The sequence below is a fragment of the Saccopteryx bilineata genome, chromosome 3, assembly GCF_036850765.1.
Source record: "Saccopteryx bilineata isolate mSacBil1 chromosome 3, mSacBil1_pri_phased_curated, whole genome shotgun sequence".
In the NCBI taxonomy this organism is placed as follows: Eukaryota; Metazoa; Chordata; class Mammalia; order Chiroptera; family Emballonuridae; genus Saccopteryx; species Saccopteryx bilineata.
The window spans coordinates 47,917,352-47,933,340 of record NC_089492.1 but is presented as its reverse complement, the minus strand read 5'-3'; the positions used below and the strand labels follow the sequence as shown (position 1 = coordinate 47,933,340).

General features: G+C 36.4%; 1 protein-coding gene across 2 annotated transcripts in view; it reads left to right on the top strand.

Moving 5' to 3' along the window:
- PRKDC (protein kinase, DNA-activated, catalytic subunit) overlaps nucleotides 1-15,989 on the top strand; it is a 269,534-nt gene that overhangs the window by 43,584 nt on the left and 209,961 nt on the right. For both annotated transcript variants that reach the window (XM_066266092.1, XM_066266091.1), the window contains exons 18-22: nucleotides 160-319; nucleotides 1,370-1,456; nucleotides 2,211-2,330; nucleotides 3,138-3,297; nucleotides 11,318-11,424. In XM_066266092.1, coding sequence (XP_066122189.1) covers nucleotides 160-319; nucleotides 1,370-1,456; nucleotides 2,211-2,330; nucleotides 3,138-3,297; nucleotides 11,318-11,424 — 634 coding nt within the window. The remainder of the gene's footprint in view (nucleotides 1-159; nucleotides 320-1,369; nucleotides 1,457-2,210; nucleotides 2,331-3,137; nucleotides 3,298-11,317; nucleotides 11,425-15,989) is intronic.

The window sequence follows — 15,989 nt, the reverse complement described above, 5'->3', positions numbered from 1 at the left end:
AAAGATCCTCAGGTAGGAAACAAAAAGAAATGTAGATATAACTAAAAATGTTATATAATGGAAACATAGACCTTTTATATGTGTTCCTTATCATTTCAAAGCTGAATAAAAATAATATGATTAAAATTTCTACATTGAGCATTATATTTGTTTTTACAGAGAGATTCTTCCTGAGAAACATGTAGACTTTTTTGAGCCATGGATGTACTCATTTGCATATGAATTAATTTTGCAGTGTACACGGTTGCCACTCATTAGTGGTTTCTACAAATTGCTTTCTATTGCTGTGGGTAATGCCAAGAAAATAAAATATTTTGAGGTAAGTGGTTTTTTGAAGGACATCAAATATGCCTGTCTTTGTTTACATTGCATGAATTTGTATAAATACATTATAGCATATGAAATTATAGCACATTGCACTTTTTCTTTTTTTGGTGACAAGAGACAGAGAGAGGGACAGATAGGGGCAGACAGACAGGAAGGGAGGAACGAGAAGCATCAGTTCCTCATTACGGCACCTTAATTGTTCATTGATTGCTCTCGTATGTGCCTTGAGGGGGGTGGCGGCTACATCAGACCGAGTGAACTCTTGCTCAAGCCTGCGATTTTGGGCTCAAGCTGGTGAGCCTTGCTCAAACCAGATGACCAGATGAGCCTGCACTCAAGCCGGTGACCTCAGGGTTTCTAACCTGGGTCCTCTGCATCCCAGTTTGGCGCTCTGTCCACTGCACCACCGCCTGGTCAGACACATTGATTGCACTTTTAAAATCTAATTTTATTGTATGTATTTTAAAAAACTGATAATGTGAGTGGCAACTGGATGACACTCTTAAAAATGTTAATAGCACTTTCTGTTCTGATTTATAAGTACATGGCTAATTATTTTATTAAATTAACAGGGGTTTTTAAAGTCTGGTCCTAATACCAACAGCACCTGCATTACTTGGAAAATATCATGCCCTCTTTAAGCTAATCAGGAACACCGTGGACTGCGCTCAGCAGTCTGCGCTAGCAGGCCATTCAGGTGCCCATACCTAAGGCTCCAGGCAGTCGTGAGCAGTCTGACTGGTTAATTACAGGATGAGCAAGGAGGTCTCAGGGCTCATAAGTGTATGCATTGGAAGATGAGGAGGAGTGAATGGAGGTCAGGACCTGTGGCTCTTGACCAGTCATCCACCTCCACCTTATGCTCTGTTTCTCACTGGCCTCTGCCTGAAGTTTTCAAAGCTAGTTTTTCTTCCTGTCTGCACAGGACCTTGGCAAAGTAAAAATAGATTCACCCTCAGAAGAAAGGCTGGACACTACTGATTTAGCACAGAATTACCTGATTATTGTTCACTGTACACTAATCTATTGTTTTATTCAACAGAGAGTTGGTCCTAAGAGTCAGAAACAGTCTCCTGAGGACCCTGAAAAGTGTTCTTGCTTTGCTTTATTTGCAAAATTTGGTAAAGAGGTAATTTTAAAATGATTTATTCAAAGTAAATCAGAAAAAACCAGGAACTGCATTATTCCATACGTAGGTGGGACATAAAAGTTAAACTATGAGACATTGATAAGAGTGTGGTGGTTACGGGGGGGGGGGGGAGGGGGGAGAGGGAAAGGGGGAGGGGGAGGGGCACAAAGAAAACTAGATAGAAGGTGACAGAGGACAATCTGACTTTGGGTGATGGGTATGCAACATAATTGAACGACAAGATAACCTGGACTTGTTATCTTTGAATATATGTATCCTGATTTATTGAAGTCACCCCACTAAAAAAATAAAATTATTTAAAAAAATGATTTATTCAGTGTTATCATGAGCTATTTAAAAATGAGTGTATGTTTAAAAAAAATCCTTGTGATCATAAATGATCTAATTACTTAAAAATTGGTTTGCTTTATGCAGAATCAGATTAAGGGATTTAAAACACTAACAGAGGAAGCCATTATGCTTTAAAATTCCCTTGAATTCTCTTAAAATAAGTTGTATGATGAAAACTCAAAATTAATAGATTCTTGAGCTTTTCTATATAATGGGATTTAAGTACTTCAAATGAACTTTTTCTAGGGGTCAGTATTTAAATTGAAAATGAACGTGGCCATGTCAGATAAAAGCTCCATGGTCATTTTCTGTATTTGAAAATAGATACTACTTTTAAATTGATTTTCACAGTATAAGCTCTATTCAGGTGCACAGTGCTGTCTTTCTCTTCTTTCTTGTTAAGGTGTCAGTTAAAATGAAACAATACAAAGATGAACTTTTGGCCTCCTGTCTGACTTTTATTCTGTCCCTGCCTCATGACATCATTGAACTAGATGTTCGAGCCTACGTTCCTGCGTTGCAGGTAGATTCATTGTTGAGCACATACATTTCATATATTAATACATATGAAGTCCTAGAAAACATGGAAATATCAAGGTCTTCCCATGGCGGTCACAGTAGGTGCTTACCCATCAGACACCCCTGGGTTTTTTAAATGTATTTTTTTCTTAAGTAAGAAGCAGGGAGGCAGAGAGACAGACTCCTGCATGTGCCCTGACTTGGGATCCACCCAGCAAGCCCCCTATGGGGCGATGCTCTGTTGCTTGACAACCAAGCTATTTTAGTGCCTGAGGTAGGCCATGGAGCCATTTACAGTGACTAGGCCAACTTGCTCCAGTGGAGCCTTGGCTTTGGGAGGGGAAGAGAGAAATAGAGAGAAGAGAGGGGGAAGGGTGGGGGAAGGGTGGAGAAGCAGATGGTTGCTGATCTGGGAATTGAACCCAGGACATCCACATGCTGGGCTGATGCTCTACTACCAAGCTAGCGGCCAGGGCCTAGGCCCCCTGGTTTAAGTTCTACTTCTGCTACTTAGTAGCTTTGGGACTTGGGACACTGGGCTTGGCCTCTCTGAGGTTCCCTTACTGGTGAATTTTAGCATTAACCCTCCATGTATTGAAAGACTACAGTATTATCACCAGCCATATAGACTAGTGGTGCTTGTTTTTCTAATAATGATCTGGGATGTACCCATTTAACCTTCAGCAGTGTCTGGCATTCTGACAGTAAGAAAGGCTTATTCATTATAAACTACAATTAATTGGTGTTTTTTTCCTTTAAATCTTAAATTCTCTGTGTTTCAGTTTATGATGTTTGTTGTATTAACATATAGATGGCTTTTAAATTGGGCCTGAGCTATACCCCATTGGCAGAAGTAGGCCTGAATGCCCTAGAAGAATGGTCGGCTTGCATCAGCAAGCAAGTAATTCAGCCCTATTATAAGGACATTCTACCTAAACTTGATGAGTATTTGAAAACTTCAGCCTTATCAGGTAAGATTTAAAAGAATTTTGATGTGTATCTAAAATAAAATGGCATTGTAATTTTAAGAGGACTACTATCTGTATTTTTACAACTTCTAAAATATGATCTCAACATATTCAAATGTATTTTATTGATATTTTTGTAATCTTCCCATTTTATTTCAGTATAATTGGTACATAAGAAATACAACTGAGGTATTAAATGTGTTTTTCATTTTATTCACTTATATCCTACGAAGTTTTATAAAATCTTCAAGGGCAAGAACTTATATCTTAAATATCTTGAACTCCTTATAGTTTCTGGTCCACTGCCTTGTAAAAAATGTTTGTTGAATGAATAAAACAGGAATTAAAACTGGAAGAAATTTCAGTGGTAATTTTTTATTTTGACCTAATTTCTCTTGATTTTTTACTGGTTTTCCAGATATAACTGATGCAGCACTAATGCTAACCAGTTAAGAATTGTCATAGGAGAAATCGGTTTGGGAAAAGGTTCAAAGGAGAAATTCCAGGCTAAAGTATACCAGTCAAGAAAAGTAGTACTTAGAGTCGAGGGGGAGAGAGTTTGTGAACCACAATGAAAAGGGGCATTGTTAGCAGAGAAAGCAAAAAGATTCAGTTTACAGAATGACACTAAAGTACTGGGAAGAATTTAAACTTTGTTATCAAATTAGAGAGTCATGGTTATTTTGTAAAGTTTCATCTCTGTTAATCATTATTTTATTGTTCAACTTAAGTATTGTTCATTTGGAAGCATCAAGTAAAGTTGTGTGACTGATTTTATCCACTATGACTGATTTTTGTGATAACCTCAATATATCAATATATTCAGAGTTCATGAGAAATGAGTCACAATTTTGGGAGATTTTTCTGTAAATGATAACAAGTATAGCTTAGGGATAAATACAAACTAGTTAATGTGTATAGCTTATTAGGTTTTTTTTTTGTGACAGAGAGAGGGACAGAGAGGGACAGACAGGAAAGGAGAGAGATAAGAAGCATCTGTTTTTCATTGCGGCACCTTAGTTGTTCATTGATTGCTTTCTCATATGTGCTTGACGTGGTGGGGGGTGCAGGGGTGGTACAACAGACCGGGTGACCCCTTGCTCAAGCCAGCAACCTTGCTTTAAAGCTGGTGAGCCCATGCTGAAGCCGGTGACCTTGGGGTTTCGAACTTGGATCCTCCGTGTCCCACTCAGACGCTGTATCCACTGTGTCACCACCTGGTCAGGCACTGACTTAGGCTTTTAAAATTCATATCATTTAAGGAGTGTTGCCTATTGAGTAGTTCACTAAAAATATATGGACTTAGTTTAAAAATTAATATATCTAGCAACAAACATCTCTGTGGTGGTTTTATTTGCCTTTTTGAATTTAGTTCTGTCGATTAGCTCATTGAAATGATTTGTGGTTTTTTTTCTTTTTTTACAGAAACACAGAGAGAGTCAGAGAGAGGGATAGACAGGGACAGACAGATAGGAACAGAGAGATAAGAAGCATCAATCATTAGTTTTTCGTTGCGTATTGTGACACCTAAGTTGTTCATTGATTGCTTTCTCATATGTGCCTTGACCGCGGGCCTTCAGCAGACCAAGTAACCCCATGCTTAAGCCAGCAACCTTGGGTCCAAGCTGGTGAGTTTTTGCTCAAACCAGATGAGCCCGTGCTCAAGCTGGCGACCTTGGGGTCTCGAACCTGGATCCTCTCCATCCCAGTCCGATGCTCTATTCACTGCACCACCACCTGGTCAGGCTGATTTTTGTTTTTTAATTAATAAAAAAAATTATTTGTGATTCGTTTAAACGAAGGTTTTATCTGTTGATAAATGTTTGTGACTGCAGATAATTAGAAGATAAGGAAAAGCAGAGAGTAAGTAAAATTGAATAACAAGAAAATTCATAATTTTAAGACAGCCACTATTTTTAGTAACATTTTACACTATATGTGAAACTTCCAGAACAGTTGCATTAATAGTAAAAAGAATTCCTCTATACTCTTTATCCAGATTCAGCAGGTAAGATTCCATCCCATATGCTTTATTAATGGATATACTTTCTTTCTCTACATATTGTGTGATAATGTGTGTGTGTGTTCAAGGTGGGGCAAAAGTAGGTTTCCAGTTGTTTGTATGGAAAATAATATAATACTAAATAAATACTAATACAAGAATAAACCGTTTGCATACTCACAACTGTAAACCTACCTTTTTCCCACCCGGTATGTTATGTGTGTGTGTGTGTGTGTGTGTGTGTGTGTGCGCACGCGCATGAACTTTTGTGAGTTAGTTGCAGGCATCATGGATATTTATGCCTAAATGCTTAAGAAATATATATTTCTTAAGAGCAAGGATATTCTCAAAATCAGGAAAAATAACATGAACACATTAATCTATAGTCTATATGTAAATTCATATATAAATTTTTATTTGACCTGTTAATTTCTTTTGCAGCTGTATTTCTTTCTTTTTTTCTTTAATTAAGCAAGAAGAGGGGAGATAGACTCCCGCATATGCTTGGACCACCCAGCAAGCCCCCTATAAGGCAATTGCCAGCCCTTCTTGGGACACTGCTTGGCAACCAAGCTATTTTTAGTGCCTGAGGCTGGAGGCCAGGAGCCCTCCTCAGAGCTGGAGGCCAACTTATTCCAACCAATGGAGCCATGGCTGTGGGAAGAGAAGAGGGAGAGAGTCAGAGGAGGTAGCTGAGTGGAAAAGCAGGTGGTGCTCCTGTGAGCCCTGATTAGGAATCAAACTAGGGACATCCATACCTGGCAATGCTCTACCACTGAGCCAACTGCTCAGGGCCTATTGCTGTATTTTTGATTGTCTAGATTTCAGTCTAGGACCATGTGTTACGTGTATTTGTTATAACTCTGTAGCTTCTTTTAATGTGGGATAGTTCTTCAGTCTTTCTTAGTTCTCATGACATTGAAATTTTTGAATATTATAGGCCAGTTATTTTATAGAATGTCTTTCAGTGTGGGCTTTTACATTTTTTTGTTAATTGATTTATTTATTTTTTTTATTTTTGTTTTTTGCGAGAGAGGAAGGGAGAGAGACAGGAACATCGATCTGCTCCTATATGTGCCCTGACTGGGGACCAAACCGGCAATCTCTGAGCTTTAGGATGATGCTCTAACCAACCAAGCTATCAGGCCAGGGCCAGTGTGGGCTTTTCTGATGTTTTCTCATGATGAGGTTCAGGTTATGTCTTTTCACAGAAACACTCAGAACTGAGGCTGTTTCCTCCTCACAACATTATTATGGCAGTTAGTGCCATTACCAGTCATTTTCTTTTTGACCGTTTGGTTAGTGCCTACTCCATCTTTTTGTAATTGTAAGGTGACTCTTTTTCCCTTTGTGTAAGTTAGTCATTTGAGGTCCTCTCCCTCTCCACTTCCTGAAGTATTTAGTCCTAAGGCCTTTAGTTGGTGTAGAGGAACGTAGGGGTGAGGGTAGCTGTCGTGCTCCTGAGGAGCATGAGGAAGGCAGCCCTGAGGGCTGGCCTGGTGTCGGGGTCAGAGCTGGAATAGGATGGCAGGCACTAACATGTTGAGGCAGCCTTGTGGGATATGGGGGTCCAAGAAGGGAGGGTGTGGAGGGTGACAATTTTATATCTTTCTATATATATACAGATATATATGTACGTACATACACATGCACACACAAATAAATGTAGAAATGGAGGTCCTGGCCGGGTCGCTCAGTGGATGAAGCATCATCCCAGTATGCTGAGGTCACAGGTTCGATCCCCAGCCAGGGCATGTATGGAAAGCAACCAGTGAGTGCCCAACTAAATGGAACAAGTTGATGCTGCTTTCTTTCTCTCCTGTCCCCTCTCTGTCTTTCACTTTTGCTCCCTTTCTCTCTCAAATCAGTAGAAAAAACTTAAATGTAGAAATGAAGATGAAAGCATGTGTGTATATGCATAGGTAAAGCATATATATAATGTATATATTCTAGTTCTATCCATTGAAAGGCCCTGCTTGGGAATAGTAATACCTTAATAGTAATGAGCAAAGCCAGATGATGGCTTCTAAATGTCATTTTCTATTCAAAAACCCAGAATTCCTTGGGGAAATGACTGGTCACATCCTGGAACAGGGAAAATACAAGATAAACCTAGAGTATTGTGTTTTCTGAAACATCCACAAAGCAAGGAATTATTCAAAGAATTATGGGAAAATATCACAGGCAAAATTTCAGATAATTTGTACAAAATAAATTACACTAAGAAAGAGATTATAAAATGAGTAAATTGAAAGTTTTTTTTCTGTTGCTGTGTAGTAAGTTACCACATATTTAGCAGTTTAAAACAACATCCCTCTAAAAAAAAAAGCAAACAATCAAGCATCTGTTATTTCACAGAAGCCGAGGTGGGCTCCAGTGGTCCTCTACTCAGTCTGTTGGGAAACTCTGGGTAGGAATTTTCTTTCAGTCCTTATGCAGGTTGTTGGCAGAATCTGAGGTTCTCATTTCCTTGCTGGCTGATTGGGGTAATTCTCAGCTCTTGGAGGCCTCTGGTTCCTGCTTAAGACCCACTCTCCATCTTCACTTCCAGCAACAACATTTTGAATTCTTTTCATGCTTCAGGCCTCTGACTTCCTCTTCTATTACCTGGAGAAAACTGTGCTCCGAAGGAGCTCGTGTGATTAAATTAGGCCTCCCTGATAAATCCCTTTTACATAAAGGAGCACAATCATGAGAATAGCACCAGGGAGAAGGTAGTAAAGCTGCCTTAAAAGTCTGCGTATCACCTCTAGTTTCAACAGAGCAACAGCCCAGATGGGCAGAGCATTGCCCCCTAGTGGGCATGCTGGGTGTATCTCGGTCAGGTGCATGCAGGAGTCTGTCTCTCTGCCTCCTCGCTTCTCACTTCAGAAAAATACCCCCCCCCAAAGTCTGCCTATCACATATACTTTTCAAGTACCTTACCTCCAAATATACATTGTTTTACCCAATGACCATGGGTAAAAATAACAACTTTATAGTGGAGACATCTGACAGACACCTCCTTAGCCTATTGGCTAGTAGTGGGACCAATCAACAGCATATGCCTCCAGATACTAGCTGCTGAGAATAATGCAGAGTTGCTCTCTCTGCCATTCCTGCCAAAAGTGCATGGCCTGAATATCTTTTAGGCCATGAAGTCAACATAAAAGCTCAAAAAATTATCCTGATAAGCTCCTGAATTTTTGCAGTATTAGAAGATTCCACAGGAAGTAAAGAGTAACTTTTTATATTATACATAAAGGGAAGCTAAAGAAAATCCTTTAAAATGAAGTGAGTGATCTTTGCTAAAATTTTAACTCATTGTTAATTTTCAAACTCACTTTTCAAGTTTTGTCCTTATCATGCGCTTTCATATTCTGGAACACAAACTGACACAACTTTAAAACAGCAGTCCCTCTCAGGGAGTAAATGAGATTAAATTGTTTTCAAAGTAATACTAAGATGATGTGGATGTTAATATGTGATCTCCAAATTAAAAAATTAGGTCTACTTTCAATATAGTAGTTGAACCCACATAAGCAAAGAAAGATCTTTTGAGTTCTTAGTATGTCCTAATTGCGGAAAGAGATCCAGACACTAAAAAGCCCAAGATTCTCTTGCTTATGAGAAAACTACTCTCCTTCCTTCAAATTAAAAGCACACTCAGAATTATATTACTGTACTACTGTTTCTATAGTTTTAACCACTCATTATAACATTACCAAACTTATCTCTTTCACTGAGAAAACTTGGAGTGGATAACTGAGAATTGTCTGCCTGGCTCATGGAGCTTGTGGGCACACATGATACCACCGACACATTCATTAACATGACCCCATGCTCTGCATTTGTTATAGCTTATAACAACAAGAAGCAGAAGCTCACAAACTTAGCCCTGACCAGATAGCTTAGTTGGTTAGAGCATTGTCCTGAAGAGCAGAAGTTGCTGGTCCAATCTGCAGTCAGGGCACATGCAAGAACAGATCAATGTTCTTGTGTCTCTCTCTCTCGCTTTCTAAATATCTCTCTCTAAAATCAATAAAAAAAGAAGCACACAAACTAAAGTGATGCTTACTAATCAATGTTTTACTTATAAATTATCTGGGTATTCAATCATTCATTCATTCATTCATTCATTACCTCGGTCCAAGTTTTTAGGTTACCTACAGATCTTAGAAATTATCTTCTAGCTGACATCTTACAAAACATAAATTATTGGAGAAATAAAAATTTTGCCCAAAGATTTAGTTCATTTGAACATAAACTTACCACATTTTTCAAAACCTTAAAAGTTATGCAGGACTGTTTGTGATGAAGAAAAATTCTGGAGCTAGATAGTGAATGTTGTTAATGTCACTTAATTGTACACTTAAAAATACTTAAAAGAGTACATTTTATGTTACATGTTTTATACCACAATAAAAGGTTATAAAAAGTAATGTTAACTCCTGGCTTAGTAGGCCTGAATAAGTGTAGGAAAAGCAAACCCAAGTAAAATAAAATGTAGAATAAATTATTATACTTAACACTGATAGAAAAAAAGACTTTTTTTAACCCTAAAATGCTTCTGAGTTAGTTTCTGTAAGATTTTCTTTAAAACTAGCTCATTTAAAGCATTAGAACAAAGTGTCTTTGTTTTGAGGAAAATTCAAGAATATTCAGTTTATATAAGCTTATCAATCTATATAAGTCAGAACAGGTCTTTAAGAGACTTTAAAATCTAATTTATTAATGCCCTACAAATATAGAACAACATTGTACACATAGGAGAGAAATAGAAGCCTTTCTCAAATCAGGCTTATAGACACATAGACACAAGGAAAACTTACAGCTTCAATACTGCAATTTGAGTCAAAGCTTAAGAGACAGGAGACACCAACAAAACATTGACCAGATCAGATATCAAAGAGTTGTCTTTCCCAGTGTATGAAGTTCGTAACTAATCTGAGCTACAAAACAAAATACAAGTAATAATAAAAAGGCACTAAAGAACAGATTCTCTTTTCATCTCTGGCCCATCAGAGAGTGTATTTCTGCCATCTATACACAAAAGGTTACCAAATGTCAGCAGACTGTAAACGAAAATTCTCAGACATTACTCCTACCTGTGGGGACCAGCATAAGCAAACCAAAAGCATGAAATCATACATAGCACAGGAACCAGAGGAGCAGAAAGCTGGGTAAGGTTCTGTCTTCATTTGGGATTCATTTCTGTGAGCCAAAAAAAAGAGTCTGGTATTAAACCACCTGGCAGTTGTCCTCCAGCAATGAAGCTTACCTGGCTCTGTCAGCAAATCTACTGGGCATTTCCAGGACTAGTGAAAAATAACTTTATAGCTGTAGAATTATGACTGTGTGCCAATATAAATGAACATGTGTCAAAGGTTTTGTTTGTTAACTCAAGGAACTAGAAGGATGTTAACAGCTAGTAACCTGAATCTAATCATGAGAAAATATTACACAAACCAAATAGAAGATAGTGTACAAAATTACTGGTATATAATTTTTTAAATGTTTAGATCATGAAATGCAAGGAAAGACTGAGGAACTGTTTCAGTTTAAAGATAATAATGACAAAGACAACAAAATGTAATGTGGTTCTGAACCACAATGCTGGAATCTGAATGGCGCTAAGGATTAAATGTGGGTAATGTCTCAGGGACAATGTCCTGATTTGGATAGTTGTGTGTTGTTGTGTAAAGAAATATTTTAAAAAATAATCATAAACTTATATAACATCTTGATGTGTAGTATAAATTTTTTCTGTCCTGAAGCCCCACCACTTCTAATTATTTGTGTTTCCTGCCCAGCCTCTTGAATTTGTGACTTCTACAAAGAGCCATATTTCTTTGTATATAGACAGTATCTAAAATCAAGACAACCACTATTAATATATTTTTGTTCTAGAAACTTAATTTTAATCATAATTAAAATTAGAATTTTAATGTCTTGATTTGGTAATATAGTATGTTCACCCTACTATTCATCAAGTAAATGAGTGAATACTATTTAAAATTGATTTTTGTTTTCTCTTGATAGATGCGAATAAGAATAATTGGGAAGTGTCAGCACTGTCTCGAGCTGCCCAGAAAGGATTTAATAAAGTTGTGTTAAAGCATCTGAAAAAGAAAAAGGACATTTTATCAGTAAGAAATCACTTGTATTTTTTTTGCATTAAATAATGCAAAGATTAGATTCTAATGCTTGTAAAAAGTAAAAATCTACATTTAAAATGTTAGTCTTGCATATAAATTAGAATACAATATAGAAATAATTTTTATTTTTTAACAATCAAGTGTAACTAGTTTATTGTCTTGATCTTGTTTTCTTGTTTCTATTCCTCTTAAATGTAGTTATATATAATAAAAATAATTCGTTCATATTCAGTAAACAGTAGAAATACTGATATTTATGTAAGATCGATTTATCAACTAATTGGGTATTAACTATAAAGTTTCAATAAGTTCAGTTAATGCCAATTTTCTCCCAACATTAATTTTGTTGACAGTAATTTTCAGATGTGGCATATAATGTAATTGAAAAAAATGAAGTAAATAGGGAATATTGGATTAGTATAGGAAAAATAACTTTTAGGTATAAAGTAGAAATTAAAATTTGTAAAACTTAAAGTTTTTTAAAATTTAGTTTATTGGACTGACATTGGTTAATAAAATTATATAGGTTTCAAGTATAGAATCCTACTATACATCATCTGTATATTGTATTGCATGTTTACTACGCAAAGTTAATCTTTTTTCTTCCCAATATATTTGACCCTCTTTACCATTGGCTGCCTTCCCCAGCCTCCATTTCCCTCTGGTAACTACCACTGTTGTCTGTGTCTCTGAGTTTTTGTCTATTTGCCTTGTTCAATTGCTTTCAGTTTTATCTCCTACACAGAAATGAGATCATATGTCTCTTGACTTTTTCTGTCTGTCTTATTTCACTTAGCATGATATTCTCAAGATCTATTCGTGCTGTCAAAATGACTATATTACATCTTTTCTTATGGTTGTGTAGTATTTCTTTTTCTTTTGTATTTTATTTAAAAAATTAAATTTAACAGGGTGACATTGATCAAGAAGAGTACATAGGTTTTAGGTAAACATTTCTGTAGGATTTCAACAGTTGATTATGTGTGTACCCATTACCTAAAGTCAAATAATTTTCTGTCACCTTATATTTGTCTCGCTTTACTGCCTTCCCCACACGTACCTCCCTCACTTCCCCATCCCCCAATAATTGCTTCACTTTTCTCTATGTCCAGAAGTTTCAGGTTTATATCTCACCTATGTGTGAAATCATATAGTTAGCTTTTTCTGATTTACTTATTTCACTCAGTATAATGTTCTCAAGGTCCATTCATGTTGTCATAAATGGTCATCATTTCTGAAGACTGAGTAGTATTCCATTGTATATATGTACCACACCTTCTTAATCCAGTTCTCTTTCGAGAGACACTTTGGTTGTTTCCATGCCTTGGCCTCTGTGAATAATGCTGCCATAAACATGGGGGTGCATGTGTCTTTATGTTTTGAGTTTTGGGGGTAGATAACAGTAGAGGAATTGCTGGGTCATATGGTAGTTCTATTCTTAGTTTTTTGAGAAACCACCATACTTACTTGCATAATGGCTGTACCATTTTGCATTCCCAGCAGCAGTGAATGAGGATTCTTTTTTCTCTACAGCCTTTCCAACACTTATTATTGCCTGTCTTGTTAACAGCCAATTTAACAGGTTTGAGGTAGAATATTATTGTAGTTTTGATTGGCATTTCTCTGATATCTAGTAAACATGAGCATTTTTTCATATTATCTGTTGGTCATTTATATGTCTTCCTGAGAGAAGTATCTGTTCAGGTCCTCACCCCATTTTGTAATTCGATTGTTTGCTTGTTTGTTACTGAGCTATGTGAGTTCTTTGTATATTTTGAATATTAACCCCTTATCAGAGCTGTTGTTTGAAAATATCATCTCCTATTTGGTTGGCTGTCTTTTTTTTTTTTTAATTTCTTTTACTGTGCAGAATCTTTTTAGTTTGATAGAGTCCCATTCATTTATTGTTGCCTTTACTTCCCTTGCCTTTAGGGTCAAATTCATAAATTGTTTTCTCTGACCAAGGTCCATCATGAGTTTAGTACCTGCATTTTCTTCTATGTAATTTATTGTTTCACATCTTATATTTAATTCTTTGATCCAATTTGAATTAATTTTTGTGCAGGGGGACAAACTGTGGTCAAGTTTCATTCTCTTGCATGTGGCTTTCCAATATTCCCAGCACTATTTATTGAAGAAGCTTTCTTTTCTCCACTGTTTTTGGCTCCTTGGTCAAAGATGATTTGTCCATATATGTATGTGGTTTTATTTCTGTACTCTCGATTCTGTTCCATTGGTCTACATGTCTGCTTTTCTGCCAATACTATGATGTTTTGATTATGTGGCTTTATAGTATAATTTGATGTCAGATAGTGTATTTCTTTGGCATTTTTCTTTTTCCTCAGAATTACTTTGGCTGTTCCAGATATTTTCTGCTTTCATAAAAATCTGGTGATTTTTTATTCTATTTCCTTAAAAAATAACATTGGAGTTTTGGTGGGACTAGCATTAAATTTGTATATTACTTTGGGTAATATGGCCATTTTCATTAAGTTGATTCTTCCAATCCATGAACATGGAATATTTTTTCATTTCATTGTGTCTTTTTCAATTTTTTTCAATAATGCTTTGTAGTATTCATTATATAGGTCCTTCACATTGTTTGTTAAGTTTATTCCTATGTATTTTATTTATTTATTTTGTAATTGTACAAGGAATTGTTTTGGGGGGATCATTTTCTGAAGTTTCATCCTTGGTATATAAGGAAAGCAATAGACTTTTGTACAGTATATTAATTTTGTGTCCTGTGACTTTACTATATTTATATTGATTTATTATTTCAATATTTTTTTGGTAGAGTCTTTGGGTTTTTCTATATATAGGATCATGCCATCTGCAAAAAGTGATATCTTTACTACTTTTCTGAAATGGATGCCTTTTATTTATTTCTTTTGTTTGATTGCTCTGGCTAAAACTTCCAGAACTATGTTGAATAAGAGTGGAGAGAGTGGGCAGCCTTATCTTGTTCCTGAATTTAGAGAAAAAGCCTTTAATTGTTCACCATTTAGTATGTTAGTGATTTGTCATTTATGTCCTTTATTATGTTGAGGTACTTTCCTTTTATACCCATTTTATTGAGTATTTTAAACATAAAAGGATATTGTATCTCATCACATGCCTTTTCTGAATCTACTGATAGGATCACATGATTTTTCTTTCGTTTCTTGATATGTATTAACATTGATTTACGTATGTTGAACCATTCTTGTGCTCCTGGAATGAACCTCACTTGATTGTGATGTATTATTTTTTTAATGTGTTGTTGTATTTGATTTACTAGTATTTTGTTTAGAATTCTTGCATCTGTATTCATTAGAAATATTGGTCTGTAGTTTTCTCTTTTTTTTGTATTGTCTTTGTCAGGTTTTGATATGAGGGTTATGTTGGCCTTATAAAATGTATTAGGGAGTATTGCTTCCTCCTTTTTTTTTTTTTTTTTTTTTTTTTTGGAAGACTTTGAGAAGGATAGGTACCAAATCCTCTCTGAATGTTTGGTAGAATTCACTAGTGTAGTCATCTGGTCCTGGACTGTTAGTTTTGGGGAGGTTTTTGATAGTTGTTTCTATTTCTTCCCTGCTTATGGGTCTCTTTAAGTTTTCCTCTCCTTCATGACTCAGTCTAGGAAGATTGCATAGTTCTTGGAATTTATTCATTTCTTCTAGATTGTTCAATTTGGTAGCATATAATCTTTCATAGTATTTTAGTATGATCCTTTGTATATTTATGATGTCTGTAGTAATTTTTCCTCTTTCATTTCAGATTTTTGTTTATATGAGTCCTTTCTCTTACTTCATAGTGAGTGTAGCCAGGAGTTTATCTCTTTTATTGATCATTTCAAAGAACCAGCTTTTGATTGTATTAATTTTTTCTATAGGTTTTTTTGTTCTCTGTTTCATTTGGTTCTGCTTTAATTTTTACTATTTCCTTTCTTCTGCTGGCCATGGGCTGCCTTTGTTCTTCCTTTTCTAGTTAAGATATGATGCTAGGTTGTTCACTTGGGATCTTTCTTGTTTGTTTCTTCTTTTTCTGACAGAGAGAGAGAGTCAGAGAGAGGGACCGCTAGGGACCCGACAGACAGGAAAGGAGAGAGATGAGAAGCATCAATTATTCGTTGCAGCTCCTTAGTTGTTCAGTGACTGCTTTCTCATATATGCCTTGAATGGTGGACTATAGCAAAGCAAATGACCCCTTGCTCAAGCCAAGCCAGCGACCTTAGGCTCAATCCAGTGACCTTGGGCTTCAAGCCAGCGACCATTGGGCTCAAGCCAGTGACAATGGAGTCATGTCTGTGTTCCCACAGTAAAGCTTGTGACCCCTCGCTCAAGCTTGTGAGCCCGTGCTCAAGCCGGTGACCTTGGGGTTTCGAACCTGGGTTCTCCACATTCCAGTCTGATGCTCTATCCACTGCGCCACTGCCTGGTCATTTAACATATAAATAAGGCACGGTAAAAAGTATTTGAACTTATCTCAAGTTTTACAAATCTAATTTCTCTATAGATATACCAGCCCTATTCCCTAGTGTAGCATTTTACAAAGTGTGGAGCCCGGAAGATTTA